This window comes from Salmo trutta, chromosome 15 (assembly GCF_901001165.1).
Source record: "Salmo trutta chromosome 15, fSalTru1.1, whole genome shotgun sequence".
Lineage (NCBI taxonomy): Eukaryota > Metazoa > Chordata > Actinopteri > Salmoniformes > Salmonidae > Salmo > Salmo trutta.
Genome location: NC_042971.1, coordinates 23,685,230 through 23,706,154, shown reverse-complemented (window position 1 = coordinate 23,706,154; position 20,925 = coordinate 23,685,230). Strand labels below are relative to the sequence as shown.

General features: G+C 42.1%; 1 protein-coding gene and 1 long non-coding RNA gene across 2 annotated transcripts; both read left to right on the top strand.

Moving 5' to 3' along the window:
- Positions 1–7,126: 7,126 nt before the first annotated feature.
- LOC115148666 (heat shock cognate 70 kDa protein) lies at positions 7,127–17,348 on the top strand. Its single transcript, XM_029690758.1, has 9 exons — positions 7,127–7,198; positions 9,505–9,714; positions 9,968–10,173; positions 14,380–14,532; positions 15,089–15,644; positions 15,868–16,070; positions 16,290–16,488; positions 16,592–16,824; positions 16,928–17,348. The coding sequence occupies exons 2-9, from the start codon at positions 9,510–9,512 to the stop codon at positions 17,132–17,134; spliced, it is 1,962 nt and encodes a 653-aa protein (XP_029546618.1). The 5' UTR covers positions 7,127–7,198; positions 9,505–9,509; the 3' UTR covers positions 17,135–17,348.
- Positions 17,349–19,545: 2,197 nt separating this feature from the next.
- Positions 19,546–20,257, top strand: LOC115148665 (uncharacterized). The gene is made up of 2 exons (XR_003866714.1): positions 19,546–20,045; positions 20,175–20,257. It is a non-coding gene; the product is annotated as an uncharacterized LOC115148665 (long non-coding RNA).
- The last annotated feature ends 668 nt before the right edge of the window (positions 20,258–20,925 follow it).

Below are 20,925 nucleotides of genomic sequence, written 5' to 3'. Positions count from 1 at the left end.
GCTGTAGCAGATTTTTTATGGAATATCTGCATAGGCGTACAAAGGCCCATTATCAGCAACCATCACTCCTGTGTTCCAATGGCACGTTGTGTAAGCTAATCCAAGTTGATCATTTCAAAAGGCTAATTGATCATTGGAAAATCCTTTTGCAATTATGTTAGCACAGCTAAAAACTGTTGTGCTTATTAAAGAAGCAATAAAACTGGCCTTCTTTAGACTAGTTGAGTATCTGGAGCGTTAGCATTTGTGGGTTCGATTACAGGCTCAAAATTAAACTTGTCAGTTTATTCTTGTTCTGAGAAATGAAGGCTTTTCCATGCGAGAAATTGTCAAGAAACTGAAGATCTCGTACAAGGCTGTGTACTACTCCCTTCACAGAACAGCTGAAACTGGCTCTAACCAGAATAGAAAGAGGAATGGGAGGCCCCGGTGCACAACTGAGCAAGAGGACAAGTACATTTGACAAGTCTAGTTTGAGAAACAGACGCCTCACAAGTCCTAATAATAACCGCAAAACACCAGTCTCAACGTCAACAGTGAAGAGGCGACTCCGGGATGCTGGCCTTCTAGGCAGTCTAGTGTCTGTGTTCTTTTGCCCATCTTAAGCTTTTCTTTTTATTGGCCAGTATGAGATATGGCTTTTTCTTTGCAACTCTGCCTAGAAGGCCAGCATCCCGGAGTCGCCTCTTCACTGTTGACGTTGAGACTGGTGTTTTGCTTACAAGCAAAAACTCAAACAGGAAGTACCATTGACGCGCTCAACACAAAATTGATATGTTGAAGCAGTTGCTAAGCTACAGGACTGTTTCGCTAGCACAGACTGGAATATGTTCCATTATTCATCCGAAGGCATCAAGGAGTTTACCACATCAGTCACCGACTTCATTAATAAGTGCATCGACGATGTCTTCCCCACAGTGACCTTACGTACATATCCCATGGATCCCATGGATTACAGGCAACATCCGTACTGAGCTAAAGGCTAGAGCTGCCGCTTTCGAGGAGTGGAACGCTAATCCGGACTGCAAAAACGGCTACCTGGAGCTCGTCTGAGCGATTGGCTGGATATGCTTCACCCACTAGTAACTTATGCTGATTCACTAAGATCTGCCCACTATAGTGTTGTCCTGTCAGAACTTGATGTTGAAGCCCAATACTATACACTTTGTCATCACCACACACACACACACACACACACACACACACACACACACACACACACACACACACGTGTACACATATGATTCTATATGTAGATGTTATGTTACAATGGACGCACAACATTTCAAGATAGAAAACCAGCATGTGAGAGCTATGGAGATGGTCAATAACTTCAAATTCCTTGGCGTACACATCTCAGAGAAGCTGAAATGGTCTAATCACACAGACACTGTAGTGAAGAAGGCATGACAGTGACTCTTCAACCTCAGGATGGTGAAGAAATTTGTCCTGTCCCCGAGGGCACTCACAGTGTTCGACAAGGAGCAGGGTATCGAGAGCATACTGTCGGGCTGCATCACAGCCTGGTACGGCAACTCCACCGCTGCCGACCACAAGGCTCTTCAGAAGGTGATACGTGCAGCCCAACGCACCATTGGGTGCACACTGCCTGCCCTACTGGACAACTACAACACCAGGTGTCGCAGGAAGGCCAAGAAAATCATCAAGGACCCCAGTCATGTCTTGGTACAAAGATGAGGTAGTCATTCAAAAATCATGTTAAATACTATTATGCAACTTATTATGTGACTTGTTAAGCACATTTGTACTCATTAAGTTATTTAGGCTTGCCGTAACAAAGGGGTTGAATACTTATTGACTCAAGACATTTCAACTTTTCATTTTTAATTAATTTGTAAGAATTTCAAAAAACATAATTCCACTTTGGCATTATGGGGTATTGTGTAAAGGCCAGTGAAAAAATATTTACATTTAATACATTTTAAATTCAGTCTGAAATAACAAAATATGGGAAAAGTCAAGGGGTGTGAATTCGTTCTGAAGGCACTGTACATGCTTGAATTAGATTGTACAGGAGTGAAGGAGAGAAAACAGATGGGCCTCGAGCGCCAAGGGAGTCTACGGTGTCATGGCGCTTCAATTTGGAAAGCAAGTTATTTTCCTCGCGTCTACACGGAGCAATACTGGTAAAATAAGCAGATACTGTCAATTGCATGGGTCGTTTGTAGAAAAGGAATTAGAGGAATTGTTATGATCTTCCCTATGCTAAGTATACTTGTATTTGGTTGTAAGTTAAGGCTACATATTTTAAAACAATTGTAGCTTACCTGTGTTGATTTAGATCATAGGCATATAGCCTAGGCAGGCTACTGCTGGGAAGCTCAAGGATTTCAAGAGAGAATACGGTTATGTAGACGAGACAAGCTAAATTCTTTATAAACTACTCGGGTGTACTAGCTAACCCAGACAGGAAGACCACGTCAGTAACTCAACCCACTCAAGTGACGCACCCCTCCTAGGGACGGCATGGAAGAGCACCAGTAAACCAGTGACTCAGCCCCTGTAATAGGGTTAGAGGCAGAGAATCCCAGTGGAGAGAGGGGAACCGGCCAGGCAGAGAGAGCAAAGGCGGTTCGTTGCTCCAGTGCCTTTCCGTTCACCTTCACACTCCTGGGCCAGACTACACTCAATCATAGGACCTACTGAAGAGATGAGTCTTCAATAAAGACTTAAAGGTTGAGACCGAGTCTGCGTCTCTCACATGGGTAGGCAAACCATTCCATAAAAATGGAGCTCTATAGGAGAAAGACCTGCCTCCAGCTGTTTGCATAGAAATTCTAGGGACAATTAGGAGGCCTGCGTCTTGTGACTGTAGCGTACGTGTAGGTATGTACGGCAGGACCAAATTGGAAAGATAGGTAGGAGCAAGCCCATGTAATGCTTTGTAGGTTAGCAGTAAAACCTTGAAATCAGCCCTTGCCTTAACAGGAAGCCAGTGTAGGGAGGCTAGCACTGGAGTAATATGATCAAATTTTGGGGTTCTAGTCAGGATTCTAGCAGCCGTATTTAGCACTAAATGAAGTTTATTTTGTGCTTTATCCGGGTAGCCGGAAAGTAGAGCATTGCAGTAGTCTGACCTAGAAGTGACAAAAGCATGGATGAAATTTTCTGCATCATTTTTTGACAGAAAATGTTTGATTTTTACAATGTTACGTAGATGGAACAAAGCTGTCCTTGAAACAGTCTTGATATGTTCGTCAAAAGAGAGATCATGGTCCAGAGTAACGCCGAGGTCTTTCACAGTTTTATTTGAGATGACTGTACAACCATCAAGATTAATTGTCAGATACAACAGAAGATCTCTTTGTTTCTTGGGACCTAGAACAAGCATCTCCGAGTTTAAAAGTAGAAAGTTTGCAGCCATCCACTTCCTTATGTCTGAAACACAGGCTTCCAGCGAGGGCAATTTGGGGCTTCGCCATGTTTTTATTGAAATGTACAGCTGTGTGTCATCCGTATAGCAGTGAAAGTTAACATTATGTTTTCGAATGACATCCCCAAGAGGTAAAATATATAGTGAAAACAATAGTGGTCCTAAAACGGAACCTTGAGGAACACCGAAATGTACAGTTAATTTGTCAGAGGACAAACCATCCACAGAGACAAACTGATATCTTTCCGACAGACAAGATCTAAACCAGGCCAGAACTTGTCTGTGTAGACCAATTTGGGTTTCCAATCTCTCCAAAAGAATGTGGTGATCGATGGTATCAAAAGCAGCACTAAGGTCTAGGAGCACGAGGACAGGTGAAGAGCGTCGGTCTGACGCCATTAAAAGGTAATTTACCACCTTCACAAGTGCAGTCTCAGTGCTATGATGGGGTCTAAAACCAGACTGAAGCATTTCGTATACATTGTTTGTCTTCAGGAAGGCAGTGAGTTGCTGCGCAACAGCTTTTTCAAAAAATTTGGAGAGGAATGGGAGATTCGATATAGGCCGATAGTTTTTTATATTTTCTGGGTCAAGGTTTGGCTTTTTTAAGAGAGGCTTTCTTAATGCTACTTTTAGTGAGTTTGGTACACACATGGATAGAGAGCCGTTTATTATGTTCAACATAGGAGGGTCAAGCACAGGAAGCAGCTCTTTCAGTAGTTTAGTTGGAATAGGGTCCAGTATGCAGCTTGAAGGTTTAGAGGCCATGATTATTTTCATCATTGTGTCAAGAGATATAGTACTAAAACACTGTAGTGTCTCCCTTGATCCTAGGTCCTGGCAGAATTGTGCAGACTCAGGACAACTGAGCTTTGGAGGAATACGCAGATTTAAAGAGGAGTCCGTAATTTGCTTTCTAATGAACATGATCTTTTCCTCAAAGAAGTTCATGAATTTATTACTGCTGAAGTGAAAGCCATCCTCTCTTGGGGAATGCAGCTTTTTAGTTAGCTTTGTGACAGTATCAAAATAAATGTTGGATTGTTCTTATTTTCCTCAATTAAGTTGTAAAAATAGGATGATCGAGCAGCAATGAGGGCTCTTCGATACTGCACGGTTCTATCTTTCCAAGCTAGTCGGAAGATTTCCAGGTTGGTGTGGCGCCATTTCCGTTCCAATTTTCTGGAAGATTGCTTCAGAGCTCAGGTATTTTCTGTATACCAGGGAGCTAGTTTCTTATGACAAATGTTTTTAGGGGTGCGACTGCATCTAGGGTATTGTGCAAGGTTAAATTGAGTTCCTCAGTTAGGTGGTTAACTGATTTTTGTCCTCTGATGTCCTTGGGTAGGCAGAGGGAGTCTAGAAGGGCATCAAGGAATCTTTGGGTTGTCTGAGAATTTATAGCATGACTTTTGATGATCCTTGGTTGGGGTCTGAGCAGATGATTTGTTGCGATTGCAAACGTAATAAAATGGTGGTCCGATAGTCCAGGATTATGAGGAAAAACATTAAGATCCACAACATTTATTCCATGGGACAAAACTAGGTCCAAAGTATGACTGTGGCAGTGAGTAGGTCCGGAGACATGTTGGACAAAACCCACTGAGTCGATGATAGCTCCAAAAGCCTTTTGGAGTGGGTCTGTGGACTTTTCCATGTGAATATTAAAGTGTTTCATGGTCTAAGAGTCCTTAGGTGGCTTTTGGCAAACTCCAAGCGGGCTGTCATGTACCTTTTCCTGAGGAGTGGCTTCCGTCTGGCCACTCTACCATAAAGGCCTGATTGGTGGAGTGCTGCAGAGATGGTTGTCCTTCTGGAAGGTTCTCCCATCTTCACAGAGGAACTCTGGAGCTCTGTCAGAATGACCATCGGGTTCTTGGTCACCTCCATGACCAAGGCCCTTCTCCCCCGATTGCTCAGTTTGGCCGGGCGGCCTGCTCTAGGAAGAGTCTTGGTGGTTCCAAACTTCTTCCATTTAAGAATGATGTCACTGTGTTCTTGGGGACCTTCAATACTGTGGAAATTTCCCCAGATCTGTGCCTCGACACAATCCTGTCTCGGAGCTCTACGGACAATTCCTTTGACCTAATGGCTTGGTTTTTCCTCTGAAATGCACTGTCAACTGTGGGACAGGTGTGTGCCTTTCCAAATAATGTCCAATCAATTGAATTTATCACAGGTGACTGCAATCATGTTGCATAGCAAAGGGTCTGAATACTTATGTAAATAAGGTATTTCTGTTTTTATTTAAAAAAATGTTTCATCCATTTTAGAATAAGGCTGTAACGTAATAAAATGCGGAAAAAGTCAAGGGGTCTGAATATTTTCTGAATGCACTTTTATTCAGTGTAGTTGCCTACCCCTGTTTTAGACAAACCCCAACTGTTGCAAACCAAATGCTATTCTATAGATGGGTTGGCTGTAAATGTCACAAATTATGTGCAAGCATCGACGTGGCCGGAAGGTGTGCATTGTTATGATTCTGGTCAGATAGCTAGCAACAATGACAAGAAGCTGCCTTGTGGGGAATCGTAGGTGGCTCGTTTCAACAGTTGTAGCTTCTTATTAATACCATGTCTTGTTTTGAGGTGTTTTGACTGATGTCATGTCTATGCTATTATGGCTCAAATTCGCTAGCTAGCTCACTGACAACTGTAACGATGTATTTGAGAGACAACATGTGCTCTTTTTGCAAATGTATTTACATTTTCAATAAACATTTGGAGACTAATTATAGTTTACGTTATCCACAGTCTAAGCCAACACCATCTGCCCCATAGTTGTGTACACTTCAGTTTTGTTGCTAAACAACCAACCAGTCTATTAGCATGGGGAAATATTGTCTAGACATTTTTTTCCAGGGGGATTGTTCATAAATTGACAGGCTCGGCTGTGGGACAGTTGATGCGCATCGATACATCTAATGGAACTGTTAACAGGCATTACCCGGAGAATGTGGGAATTGTGGCCCTATAACTCCCTGCTATCAACCAATCAGCATCCAGGATCCAAACAACCCATTTTATAATTAACTATATTGTTGATAAAAACAGCTGGATGTAATGACTTAACACCTAAAAGAAGTGTTAAATAAAAATTAAGTGTTTATTCACCTGGGCTTCCCCAGTTGCACAGCTGTCTAAGGCACTGCATTTCAGTGCTAGAGGCCTTGGTTCGATCCCGGCTGTATCACAACCGGCTGTGATCGGGAGTCCCATAGGACGGCGCACAATTGGTCCAGCGTCGTACTGGTTAGGGGAGGGTTTGGTCTGGGTAGACCGTCATTGTAAAATAATATTTTTTTCTTAACTGACTTGCCTAGTTAAATATAGGCCTACAGTTCAGTGGGTCAGACTATTTTGACACAGTGCCAGTAAATTGATTAGGACAGCTCTAGAATATTCTCTTGCTATTTCCGGGGTTTTATAATCCTCAACCGACCTTCGTCTTTTTTCAAGTGATTTATGCAACACACGAGCTAGATTTCAACCAATCAATGCGTTGAGGGATATAAAGAAAATTACAACTGATCCTAGTGCTGGTTGATTCCTTACATGTGGCCATATAACGCATTCCGCATTGAACAATAGTGGTTAAATTCTGATTGTAGATCATTTTGACTGCTAGAACGTACTAGAAGTGCAGAATTTCACAGGCAGGTGAGAGAGGAGTTCTTGGAAGCTGATTGGTTCACAAGTTATCCGGAAGATACATGAACGCTTTCGCCGGCATCTTCTTTTCTCATTCATCGGGTAGCGGAGACTGCGAACAGCTCGCACACAGAATTGCCTACATCACATCCAGGTAATAAAAGGAAACATAATCTAATATGTTATAGCCTACGTCATTGCCAGTTATAGGCATATGTAACATATTGTGTTTTTCCTACAATTGTTTCTATATTCGCTTTGGTATCAGTGTGTCCTTATTAGATGTAATATACATATTTGTCGATTACGATCATTTATGCTAATATTGTTGTATTCACTATAGGTCTATTCAACAATTCTACGAGACGACAGCCTTTAAGAGATGCCAGATTAGTCTCTAGAAAATGTTATAGCCTACCAGTGAAATGGCCGCAATTTTAATGCGCTTGGCTGCGGAGCCAGCTGTACTGCAGCACTCAGCGTTGTCCTTCAGAAGCCGGGTTGGGGGAGGGTGTAAAACACGTGCCTCCCCCTTCCCAGATGGTCAGGGATCATCCTAGATTAATCGCGTTGACGAACCATGCCAACCTGGGTGAAAGGGGAATGATGCCAAACCATTCAAAATAACAGATAATATTAGGCTGAATAGTGTTATGTTCACTGGTATTGAAGTTTTTCTATTACATTTTGTTTAGGTTCATATATTTAAAAAATAAAATGCCATTTACTATTGTATGGAGACCTGTACGTGCGCCATTACGCACAGTCTTTACCATACGGGCTTGTATGCCATTGGCTATTACTCTTCCAACTGCCATCACAATTATATGAACATCATGCGGAATTCGTCCACGGAACTGCAGTAGCCGAGCTCTCGCAAACATTTCTCTCCATAGGGTTTTCAGCGCCAGCTGCTGGCCACTTGTGAAGTACAATTCCGATGCTGTGTTTTAACGTTTAGAAAAGTCAATTATCGCTTGCGAAAGTTTTTGAAACGTATGGTCCTTATCTTTCATATCAGCAGGAAATGATATAGCCTCCAGCCGACGAACTACACTTCCGCTACACTTCCTCCCAGTTACCCATACACAGGTGTTTGAGCATGCTAGATGGTTAAATAGCTGTGGTCGTCTGTCTTCCGTAAACAATCGCTGTAACATGGAGCTATGGCTGTGGGTGAACACCCTATGAAGTTGTAGTAATTACAAAAAACAATATAAGTCATTTGTTTTATGAAAATTATTTATTGCTGATATGAAATGTATATTTTCCGCAATTGACGCATGTTCATGTTTAGAGCAAGCTTCAGGACTCTTAACAAAAGACCTCCAGGAAGAAGATGCCTTCATCAATAGGCGCTAAAGGTAGTTAGTATCTATGAATAGGCTAACAGATGCCTAGCCTTCACAATAGTCCGTTGGAATCCCAAACCACCCCTCGCTCGGAAGGTGTGGCTGATGAAACTGAGGGTGACTTCCAAAGAGTGGCGATTGGATCAAGAAACCCATCAAATTTGGGACACACTCCTGACTTGAATGATACAGTTAATGTTCCACTTTTCAATAATAAAACGAGTATGAAATTCATATGAACAAATCCCCCTGTCGTTTTACAAACTATAAACCTCAGTAACATTTAATTTGGGAGGTATTTGATTTTTTTATTTTACCCTTTATTTAACTAGGTAAGTCAGTTAAGCACATCCTTATTTACAATGACAACCTACCCGGCCAAACCCGAACGACGCTGGGCCAATTGTGCACCGCCCTAAGGGACTCCCAATCACGGCCGGATGTGATGCAGCCTGGATTCAAACCAGGTACTGCAGTGATAATTCTTGTACTGAGATGCAGTGTCTTAGGTCACTCGGGAGCATCATTCAGCGGTTACATGTGTCAAGTCTCGAAATCAGACATAAACAAATGTGCCTAATTATATGTCACGCACATCTCCATTATTTTTTAATGAAAATCCAAATGTATTGCCGTGCCTGTCGGGATAGCACATCGCTCTGAGGCATGCTGCCTCTGCTCGAATTGGCCATCTGAGTGTCCAATTGGCCCCTACACACTTGATAATTTTCACTCCCTCAACTTTGGGACGCTTGTGCAAATGGCGGCGGTGCACGTGAATGTGCAGATGGGGAGGGGTAAGGGGGTGACTTGGGATTCAGCCTGGCAGGGCACCATGCATATGCCTCTTGCCCTGCCTAAGATGTCTGTCTGGCCCATCCAATGCCAGCCCAGGTATGAAACTGAACGCCTATTACCTTTCCTCGAACAGGATTAGTCACCATTCTTATGAATTGAATGAGTCGGTGTATTTCCCCATAAAGGAAGTTGCTCTTTGATCTTTGACTCCTAATCCACAGTCCAAGTCTCATGCTTTACCTTGAGTGATCATGACTGCCACCTATTGGAAAGACTTCTCAGCATTACATATTTATTTCTCTTGTCACAGTAACCATGTCTAAGGGAACAGCGGTCGGCATCGATCTCGGGACCACCTACTCCTGCGTGGGTGTGTTCCAGCATGGCAAGGTTGAAATCATTGCCAACGACCAGGGCAACAGGACCACTCCAAGCTACGTTGCCTTCACCGACTCTGAGAGGCTCATCGGTGACGCTGCCAAGAATCAGGTTGCCATGAACCCCTGCAACACAGTTTTTGGTAAGTTTGTTCTGCAAAGGTGGTTATTGCTAGATGTCAGTGAAGGTGTGTTTTAATTATGGTTAAATTTGACTAACTTGGTTCACTTAGATTCAGTTGATTCCTGACAATCGTTGTTTCCATTAGAGGTTTTATAACCAAAGATGGTTCTAGTATCTTCCTTGGATGTCTGAGTGAGAAACCAAAGGTCAGTTGGTATGATTGGAGTATGTATATAATGCAATCATTAAGACTTTTTATTTGTGTATTCTAGATGCTAAGCGTTTGATTGGCAGAAGGTTTGAGGACACCGTGGTTCAATCCGACATGAAGCACTGGCCTTTCAACGTCATCAGCGACAGCGGACGCCCCAAAGTGGAGGTTGAATACAAAGGCGAGACCAAAAGCTTCTACCCTGAGGAAATCTCCTCCATGGTGTTGGTCAAGATGAAGGAGATTGCAGAGGCCTACCTCGGAAAGGTGAGTTTCAAATGCATTGCCCACTGAGCACAAACTGGTTGAATCAACATCGTTTCAATGTAATTTGTCAATGTATTGTGATGTGGCATCTATGTGGAAAATGCATTGGATTTGAAGTAAGTCATCAACTGTTTTGATGGTGAAATTTCAACCACAGGATTATGGCAACCAATTTTCAAATAGACAAACCTTGTATAAAATATGTTAAATTTGTATCTTTGAGAAAATGGTGCCGGGAGAGAGGGCTGCCATGCTTCTAGCCCCTAAGCAACTTTGCAGTAGAATTTTGTTTTCTTACATTATTAGACCAGAATTGTTTTATTACATACAGCCAGGATTTTTTTTTTTAACGCAAGCGTTTTGCTACAATAACATGTATGTGATCAATAAAATTTGATTTGAAACAATGTCAGATCTTCAACGTTTTATTCACTATCAGAAAAAAACAGTAGGCTGGGCAGCACCTCCTACTGGCGAGTTAATCTATCTACAGCTATCCATTTGGTCTCCCATCTAGGGTTTTAAACAAGCAACGCTTAGCTTTGACAATTGTCACAGACAATTACTACCAATGTGCTATCGTGAGATTTGGAGATCTCTTAACTAAATAGATGTACTGTTGCTGTCCAAGTCATTCCAAATGGTAGATTTTAACAAGGCAAATAAAATGTAACCATACTTTACATATCATTAATGATACTATTTAGGCCTATATAGCATTTGCAAAGTCATCAACAGCTACTGATTTTAAATTCAACCCTGGGTTCAACAAAAAATTTTGACAATGCATATTAGGGCTGGGAATTGCCAGGGACCTCACGTTACAATATTATCATGATACTTAAGTGCTGATACAATATGTATTGTTGACTCACAGTTCTATATGCAATTCGATACAGATTTTTTTTGCGGTTTGACGTTCTGAACATATTGCACACAATGTCTTCTGCAGAGGGACAAGAGCGAGTCATGAGTTTTGATTAGTCATGGAAATAAGTGCTGAAAACAGGCTCCTAATTTAAAAACTTGATTGAGAACAAGCTATGAAGGGAAAAAATACTGGAGTTTTGGTCTAGCTGACCATAGTATTGTGCAAATGATACGCTATGTCTTAAAAGATTATGCTGATATGTAACTGGATGTATATATAGATCTATCTCTCAGCAAAAGAAATGTCCCTTTTTTTCAGGACCCTGTCTTTCAAAGATAATTTGTAAAAATCCAAATAACTTCATTGTAAAGGGGTTTAAACACTGTTTCCCATGCTTGTTCAATGAACCATAAACAATTAATTAACATGCACCTGTGGAACGGTCGTTAAGACACTAACAGCTTACAGACAGCAGGCAATTAAGGTCACAGTTATGAAAACTTAGGACACTAAAGAGGCCTTTCTACTGACTGAAACACAAAAAAAAGATGCCCAGGGTCCCTGCTCATCTGCGTGAACGTTCTTTAGGCATGCCGCAAGGAGGCATGAGGACTGCAGATGTGGCCAGGGCAATAAATTGCAATGTCCTTCTGTAAGACAGCGCTACAGGAAGACCGGACGGACAGCTGATCATCCTCGCAGTGGCAGACCACGTGTAACACCTGCACAGGATTGGTACATCTGAACATCACACCTGCGGTACAGGATGGCAACCACTGCCCGAGTTACACCAGGAACGCACAATCCATCATCAGTGCTCACACTGTCCGCAATAGGCTGAGAGGCTGGACTAAGGGCTTGTAGGCCTGTTGTAAGGCAGGTCTGCACCAGACATCACCGGCAACAACGTCGCTGGACCGGACTGGCAAAAAGTGCTCTTCACTGACAAGTCGCGGTTTTGTCTCACCAGGGGTGATGGTCAGATTCGTGTTTATCATTGAAAGAATGAGCGTTACACTGAGGCCTGTACTCAGGAGCGGGATTGAGGTGGAGCGTCCGTCATGGTCTGGGGCGACGTGTCACAGCATCACCCAGACTGTGCCTGCAATGACGACAAGCTATCTCAACGCTGTGTGTTACAGGGAAGACATCCTCCTCCCTCATGTGGTACCCTTCCTGCAGACTCATCCTGACATGACTCTCCAGCATGACAATGCCACCAGCCATACTGCTTGTTCTGTGCTTGATTTCCTGCAAGACCGGAATGTCAGTGTTATGCCATGGCCAGTGAAGAGCCCGGCTCTCAATCCCATTGAGCACGTCTGGGACTTGTTGGCTCGGCGGGTGAGGGTTAAAGCCAGAATACCTTGACTTTGTTGTCTTTAAGCCATTTTGCCACAACATCAGAAGTATGCTTGGGGTCATTGTCCATTTGGAAGAGCCATTTGTGACCAAGCTTTAACTTCCTGGCTGTCTTGATGTTGCTTCAATATATGCACATTATTTTCCTACCTCATGATGCCATCTATTTTGAATGCACCAGTCCATCCTGCAGCAAAGCACCCCCACCCCCGTGCTTCATGGTTGGGATGGTGTTCTTCGGCTTCCAAGCCTCCCCCTTTTTCCTCCAAACATAAAGATGGTCATTATGGCCAAACAGTTCTATTTTTATTTCATCAGACCAGAGGACATTTCTCCAAAAAGTACAATCTTTGTCCCTGTGTGCAGTTGTAAACCGTAGTCTGGCTGTTTTGGAGCGGTGGCTTCTTCCTGGCTGAGCGGCCTTTCAGGTTATGTCGATATAGGACTCCTTTTACTGTGGATATAGATACTTTTGTACCGGTTTCCTCCAGCATCTTCACAAGGTCCTTTGCTGGTGTTCTGGGATTGATTCGCACTAAAGTACGTTCATCTTTAGGAGCGGTATGACGGCTGCGTGGTCCCATGGTGTTTATACTTGCGTACTATCGTTTGTACAGATGAACGTGGTACTTTTAGGCATTTGGAAATTGCTCCCAAGGATGAGCCAGACTTGTGGAGGTCTACAGGAAAAAAAATTCTGAGGTCTTGGCTGATTTCTTTAGATTTTTTTCCCCCATGTCAAGCAAAGAGGCACAGAGTTTGTAGGTAGGCCTTGAAATGCATCCACAGGTATACCTCCAATTGACTCAAATGATGTCAATTAGCCCCTCAGAAGCTTCTAAAGCCATGACATAATTTTCTGTAATTTTCCAAGCTGTTGAAAGGCAGTCAACTTGCTGTATGTAAACTTCTGACCCGCTGGAATTGGTAATACAGTGACATGATCTGTCTGTAAACAATTTTTGGAAAAATTACTTGTCATGCACAAAGTAGATGTCCTAACAGACTTGCCAAAACTAGTTTATTAACAAGAAATTTGTGGAGTGGTTAAACAAGTTTTAATGACTCCAACCTAGATGTATGTAAACATCTGACTTCAACTGTGTGTATGTGTATATATATTTTCACTAATGCATATAGTCCTAGGGTTTCAAGTGTTGGTTCATTTCTAATTTAGTCATGGTAACAATTGTTGGATTCTCGTCTCCATCTCAACCAAAAAGATAAAGAATAGGACTAAATCAAACTTTAAATAGTTTGATTTAGTCAGATTCCTTTTAATTGCGACGTGAATCCAACATATCATTTATACATTTGTAGACAAACTGGAATTAAAGCCGGACTGTCAGTGGCACAAAAGATGCATCTCCTTCAAATGTTGATATTTTTTGCCTTGACAACTGAATCTTCAATCGCTATAATCTGCGCAGAATCTAGATCAGCATTGACGACTCGTAATCTCAACTGCAATCCAGGTCATTTGGTTGTGCTATTATATGAAGAACATTTTATTCCCATTTGAACTTTAAAATGGTTGAATGTGCAGTGATGACACATTTAGATGACGACTTAACCAGAAATTAGACACTTTCTGTTGCAATTTGGTTACGCTTTAAGACTTCACACAGGCAGCCCAATAGTTTTTTTTGGGGGGGGTGGGTGTTCTCACTAATTTGACCTTTTCCCAAAATATCTGTTTGGACAAAATACCAATTATTGGAAAAAAGATCGAAATTGGGCTGCCTGTGTAAATGCAGCCTTAGATGGTTGAAAGCATAGTGATAACACATTGGGAATTCATACTTCTGGCTGTCCTTTTTGAGTGGGTGAATAAAGGTCAATCAAATTGATCTCATCCAAAATGTTCCACTTTGAAATTGTGGTGTGCCCAATGGGTTCAGTCTATTTCAGGGTATTATTGACAGTGTCTATTCATTCCCACCATTTTTTTCCATATTTTTATTTTTTTGCAGACTGTATCAAATGCTGTTGTAACAGTGCCAGCTTACTTCAATGACTCTCAGCGCCAAGCAACCAAAGATGCTGGAACAATCTCTGGTCTGAACGTTTTGCGAATCATCAATGAGCCAACTGCTGCCGCTATTGCTTATGGCTTGGACAAGAAGGTGAGACCCATATCTTTTAGAGGTCAAGGTCTAGTTATGTTTTTATTGTAATAATAATAATAATAATAATAATAATAATAATAATAATAATAATAATAATAATAATAATAATAATAATAATAATAATAATAATAATAATAATAATCCTTTAAAGATAATTTGTTCATTTCAAGTAAAGTTGATGGCACGTTAAATCTAGTTTGTCCCTATGATTAAGTTTATTCCTGCCATTCATAGTTTCCACTAGAGGTTGTAAAACCAAAGATGACCAACACCTTCCTGGATGTCGGAGTGAATACATCAACTAGGGTCAATTTGATTTGATGGCGGTTCATTCAGGAAGTTATTTTTTTATTTTTTTTATTGTTTAAACTCAATTGATTAACTTATTTAAATAAATGGATTCTACCCAGTTTTTTTGAGAAATCATTGAAAATAGATGCCTTTTTGTTTGTTAAATTTAAGTTTTAATTGACCCCAGCCCTGGAATGCATAGCCATTTGGTTTTTAGTTTGTTTTTATAAGTGCAAATACTGAATGTTCTCCTCTGCTTCAGGTCGGTGCTGAAAGGAATGTCCTTATCTTTGATCTGGGTGGTGGCACCTTTGACGTGTCCATCCTGACCATCGAGGATGGCATCTTTGAGGTCAAGTCCACTGCCGGAGACACCCATCTGGGTGGAGAAGACTTTGACAACCGCATGGTCAACCATTTCATCGCGGAGTTCAAGCGCAAGTACAAGAAGGACATCAGCGACAACAAGAGGGCTGTTCGCCGTCTCCGCACCGCATGTGAGAGGGCAAAGCGCACCCTGTCCTCCAGCACCCAGGCCAGCATCGAGATCGACTCTTTGTACGAGGGAATTGACTTCTACACCTCCATCACAAGGGCTCGCTTTGAGGAGCTCAATGCAGACCTTTTCCGTGGCACCCTTGACCCAGTGGAGAAATCCCTCCGCGATGCCAAGATGGACAAAGCCCAGGTGCACGACATCGTCCTGGTCGGAGGCTCCACTCGTATCCCCAAGATCCAGAAACTGCTCCAAGATTTCTTCAACGGCAAAGAGCTCAACAAGAGCATCAACCCCGACGAAGCTGTGGCCTATGGCGCAGGTGGGTCACTGATCATCTTGTGTTCGCTCTGTGGCCAATGGGCTTCTATAATGAGCCTTAACGCAATAGTTTCGCTGTGATGAAGTTTGATCCTGCCAGTCGTAGTTTCCACCAGAGGTTGAAAGACCAAAGATGGCCCAATACCTTCCTTGGATGTCTGAGCGACAATGGCGCAGTGAGTCTACAGTAATGTTTTTCCATGTGTTTAACCTCTCATTTTCAGCTGTCCAGGCAGCCATACTTTCAGGTGACAAGTCTGAGAATGTCCAGGACCTGCTTTTGCTGGACGTCACACCCCTGTCCCTGGGTATTGAGACCGCTGGAGGTGTCATGACCGTCCTGATCAAACGTAACACCACCATCCCAACCAAGCAGACCCAGACCTTCACCACCTACTCAGACAACCAGCCTGGTGTGCTCATTCAGGTGAGGGGGGGCCTGCATGAAATGTCCATTTCAGGGCAATGATTCCTCATTCCTTTGGCCACTCTGACGTTTACTCCTGCTATTTGTAGTTTCCACCAGAGGTTGAAAGACCGAAGATGGCCCAATACATTCCTTGGATGTCTTGAGTGACTATTTTAGTGACATGTACTTCTCATTTGAAGACATGCATGTTTTGCTAATATTGACTGTATCCTCCAGGTGTATGAGGGTGAGAGAGCCATGACCAAGGACAACAACCTGTTGGGCAAGTTTGAGCTGACTGGAATCCCCCCTGCACCTCGCGGTGTTCCTCAGATTGAGGTCACCTTCGACATTGATGCTAACGGCATCCTCAATGTCTCTGCCGTTGATAAGAGCACTGGCAAGGAGAATAAGATCACCATCACCAATGACAAAGGTAAACCGCATATGTGACCAAAGTGAAATTTGATTACAATATGCCCACTTGGATAGTGCATGTATCCTTAACTTAACCCTTTAAAAAAAAAATGTCTGACCAGGTCGTCTGAGCAAGGAGGACATTGAGCGCATGGTCCAGGAGGCTGAGAAGTACAAGTGTGAGGATGATGTGCAGCGTGACAAGGTCTCGTCTAAGAACTCACTAGAGTCCTACTCTTTCAACATGAAGTCTACTGTGGAGGATGAGAAACTGCAGGGAAAGATCAGTGATGAGGACAAGACAAAGATTCTGGACAAGTGCAATGAGATCATTGCTTGGCTGGATAAGAACCAGGTAGAGTATATTGATGTGCCTATCATTAATTTAAAACCAAGTTATTACCCATAACGTGTCAAGAAGGGAAATCAATTAATCGTAACCTGTATATTTGTTTCAGACTGCGGAGAAGGAAGAGTATGAGCACCAGCAACAGGAGCTGGAGAAGGTGTGCAACCCCATCATCACCAAGCTGTACCAGAGTGCCGGTGGTATGACAGGCGGTATGCCCGGAGGAATGCCTGGAGGCTTCCCAGGTGCTGGCGGTGCCGGTGCTGCTCCTGGAGGTGGTGGATCCTCTGGCCCCACCATTGAGGAAGTCGATTAAACCCAATGTCCAATCTCACTACCCTGTAAACACAAAGCACATAACCCCAGTGGCCCAATCTGTAAAGCCAAGGCTGGTCAGTAATTTGAACTGAAAATAGCTGCCATGTATGTTTTAGATACTTGAAGATGTACACTGTCTGAGACAGTGATATTTTAAGGAAGAAAAGTTTGTGTACATTTTGAGTCCTGGAGAATAAATTATTTGTCATTGACCTTTTTTTTTTTATTCGTTTTTCACTCCCAATTCAATGAAGGGAATTTAAGTAGACTTACCTTTTACACAGATTAAGAAGGACCGTTATTTTAAATTTTGTGGGAATTATCTAAAGAGGGTGTGCATATGTCAAATTCGTGCAAAGCACATTCCTACTGGTGTCTGATAATGGAATCCGGTGACTCATCGAAGTGGCATATATCGTAGCTAACACTCGATGACCCACTGACAACATTTTAAGGCCCAAATCTCATAAAATAACTGCTTTGTTTAGTTTACCATATGAACAGTTTCCATTAAAGATGCAGTGAGTAGACCATTGGTTATATTCTTGTCTGAGGTCTGCAAGAAATAAGTGGAGTTTTCCCATGGAGGTTTGGTACAGACCAATCCTCCATGCTACATACCCACTTCCGTACCTCACCCTCCCCCATACTGCAAGCAAAACATTTTAGTGGTCCCCCGCTTGTTACTGGAGAGACATTTTTCAGGGTTTAGAGTTAAGGTTGTGCAATTCTCCATTTTGTCATGGGGTGTAGAGAAAATGTTTCAGTTTTAATGCAAATTTTCTTCAATTTTGCCAAGGGGCAGAGGATTCTGCAGTTGCATTACTAATTTCATGCGATTCTACTCATTTTGCCACGGGGTAGGGAGGAAAATGAGCTGTTTTACAGCAAATTACCTGCATTTTACACATTTTGCCATAGGTTGGAGAGAAATGTTTTGAATATCTGAGTGAGACTGCCTAACAAAATCAATGGGGCCTCCCGGCCAGTAATTCAATCTTGATAACAAGTTTAGATAGTGGCCAGCTAACTTAGCAATCTAAAAAATATTTGCTGACATGGGCTAATTGACCATCAGTGACTGACATGAGGAAAACTGCTGATGCACAACCACATTTTTAAATAGAACCTTGTTTATTCTAACTCGCAACAGTAAGTTGAGACCAAGACTAAGTGTGGGAATTGATCCGAGGGCCTTCAGAAGGCCTAAAATGTGCTTACTCTCCCCACCTGGGGTATCAGGCTATGCAAAACAAACTTGCCCTAGTTCTTGATATACCATAGAGCTAGATAGAGGACTCTAGTGCCAAAAAGTCTGTTTTCGCATGGACAGCACCCTTGAGGACTTTCACAATTTTTAAGTAGTCAACTGGGTGGGACTCCCTATGGGTTAAGGAAGGATCACATAATTCCATCCAGGGTATCTGTTCAAAATTGAGATGGCCTCAATGGCGCTGTCCATGTTCTCACAGACACCATAATGGGACAGATACAATGTTGTGTCCCTTACGTCAGACATCCTACTCGATTATTCTTACTGGTTCATATAGAATCAATTAACTAAGCAGACCAGATCCAGCTGCTATCACATTGGTGCCTATGGGAGAGCCACCCAGTTAAAAAAATAAAAAAATGGTTAACAGCCTGAGTGGGACATCTTAATTGATCCCCCATCTTTCGTGATGACATCTTCCAGTTTACTTCCGGGTCATGTCCCCTAATCTTTTGAATGGGCTTGACGATTATATCATTACATTCGTGAAAAAGTGGTCATTCAAGCTATATATAAAATTATATTTGTGTTTGTGAATTAATTTACTTCTGCCTGATGCCTTTTATGACGTTTTTGGCTTGATGGCCATTGCGCTACGTTTTTGCCCATTATTGATATAATTTTTTTAAATGATTGATACAAACAATTCAATGAATAAAACGACTTTCTGAACAATCCATGACCATTACAGTATGGGCTCCCGATTGGTGCAGCAGGCTAAGGCACTGCATCTCAGTGCAAGAGGTGTCACTACAGTCTCTGGTTCGAATCCAGGCTGTATCACATCCGCGACGCTCCCCATCCAACCTGACTGAGCTTGAGAGGATCTGCAGAGAAGAATGGGAGAAACTCCCCAAACTCGTGATTGGGAGTCTCATAGGGCAGCGTACAATTGGCTGGGGTAGGGTGTCATTGTAAATAAGAATTTGATCTCAACTGATTTGCCTAGTTCCGGGGTCGGCAACCCGCGTGCGGCTCTTTAGCGCCGCCCTAGTGGCTCCCTGGAGCTTTTTCAAAAATATGAAAATGGAAAAAGATGGTGTGAATATATTTTTTGTTTTAATATAATTTATTATCCAATGCTGTAAAAATGTGTATACTAAATATTTAATTTAAACATTTCTGTCAACGAAGATTACGTCATAGCCTGCGACACACGTTTCTTTCAGCTCGGCGTAGTGCCAGACAGGTGGCTGTTGCAAACAAACCGGCGGGTGTGTCATGGGCCATGGATCCCAAAGGAAAAAAGAGAAAGATAGCTGAGTAGAACAGAGGGATTCCACAGTTCTTGGACCGAATCATTTGCTTTCATTGCCAATGCGGAAGGATTGCCTGCATGTTTGCTTTGTAATGAGAAGTTGTCAAATAACAAAAAGAGTAACGTGGAAAGACATTTCCATTCTTCCTGACAGTTATAGGAACATGAAGAAATATGCATTTGGAGTATTACCCATCTTTGGATCAACATACCTGTGCGAGCAGATATTCTCAAATATGAACTACATAAAATCCAAATACCGCACCTGCCTCACAGATGAGAGCTTGCAGTCCTGCGTGAAGATTAAAGTTACATCTTACATGCCCGATGTTGAGAAGCTGTCCAGTGATGTCCGAAAACAGAAGTCACATTAAACGGGTAAGAACACAATCCTGTCATAGGCACATATTTAGTAACAAAGTGGCTGTTTTTATAAAGTGATTTCTGATTTTTGTCAGTATATATTTGGAATGACACATAGGGATATTATTGTGTTTTGTTGCTCAGGTCCGAGGATGGCTGCATTGTATTGTGCGTGTCAAAAGAGAAGAGGGTGCTGCTGCATTTTACCCTTGCACATTTGCAGAAAACTAAAGAGAAGAGGATAATGCACAGAAATCGAACTTAAACTGTATTATTGACATTTTATATACTCTACCTTTTCAAAAGGCTGCTGTTTTATTGCACTCTGTCTGTTGCCCAGATAAGGGGGAAAAGAGAAGAGGATTGTATCGTATTATTGAGGATTGAAAAGGACTGCATTTTATTTCCATGGGAGGTCTGAAATTACAGGAGGCTATTATGCACGTTGCACATTTTGTTGTTGTTTTTTCGAATCCTAAAATAAAAATGACATCAAAAATCTGATTTCTGTATTGTATTTCTATAATTTCATCAATGCAACGAAACATAATACATTAATATTATAATGGAAGTTAAACTTAAAGCGCCATCGTACAGCAGAGTAGTCACGTGGTGCGTTATTCTCTCCAGGATGCGCTGCAGGTAAAATAAACGTTTAATCATGAATGCTCATTATGTATTTGTAGCCTACTTATCATTTTGATAGTAGGCTAATATAGCTAATATAGACACTTACAGCATGTGTTGCCTTCATTAAAAGGCTTATATAAGGCTTTTAATTTTTTGCGGCTCCAGACAGATTTGTTTTTTTGGTCCAATATGGCTCTTTCAACATTTTGGGTTGCCGACCCCTGGCCTAGTTAAATAAAGGTTAAATAAGTAAATAACACTACAA

What these genes read in the sequence shown, in the direction of transcription:
- LOC115148666 (XM_029690758.1), top strand. Translation starts at nt 9,510, where the DNA reads ATGTCTAAGGGAACAGCGGTCGGCATCGATCTCGGGACCACCTACTCC. An exon ending in CTTATGGCTTGGACAAGAAG is followed by an intron (nt 14,533 to 15,088) that starts GTGAGACCCATA and finishes CCTCTGCTTCAG; the next exon opens with GTCGGTGCTGAAAGGAATGT. An exon ending in AGCCTGGTGTGCTCATTCAG is followed by an intron (nt 16,071 to 16,289) that starts GTGAGGGGGGGC and finishes TGTATCCTCCAG; the next exon opens with GTGTATGAGGGTGAGAGAGC.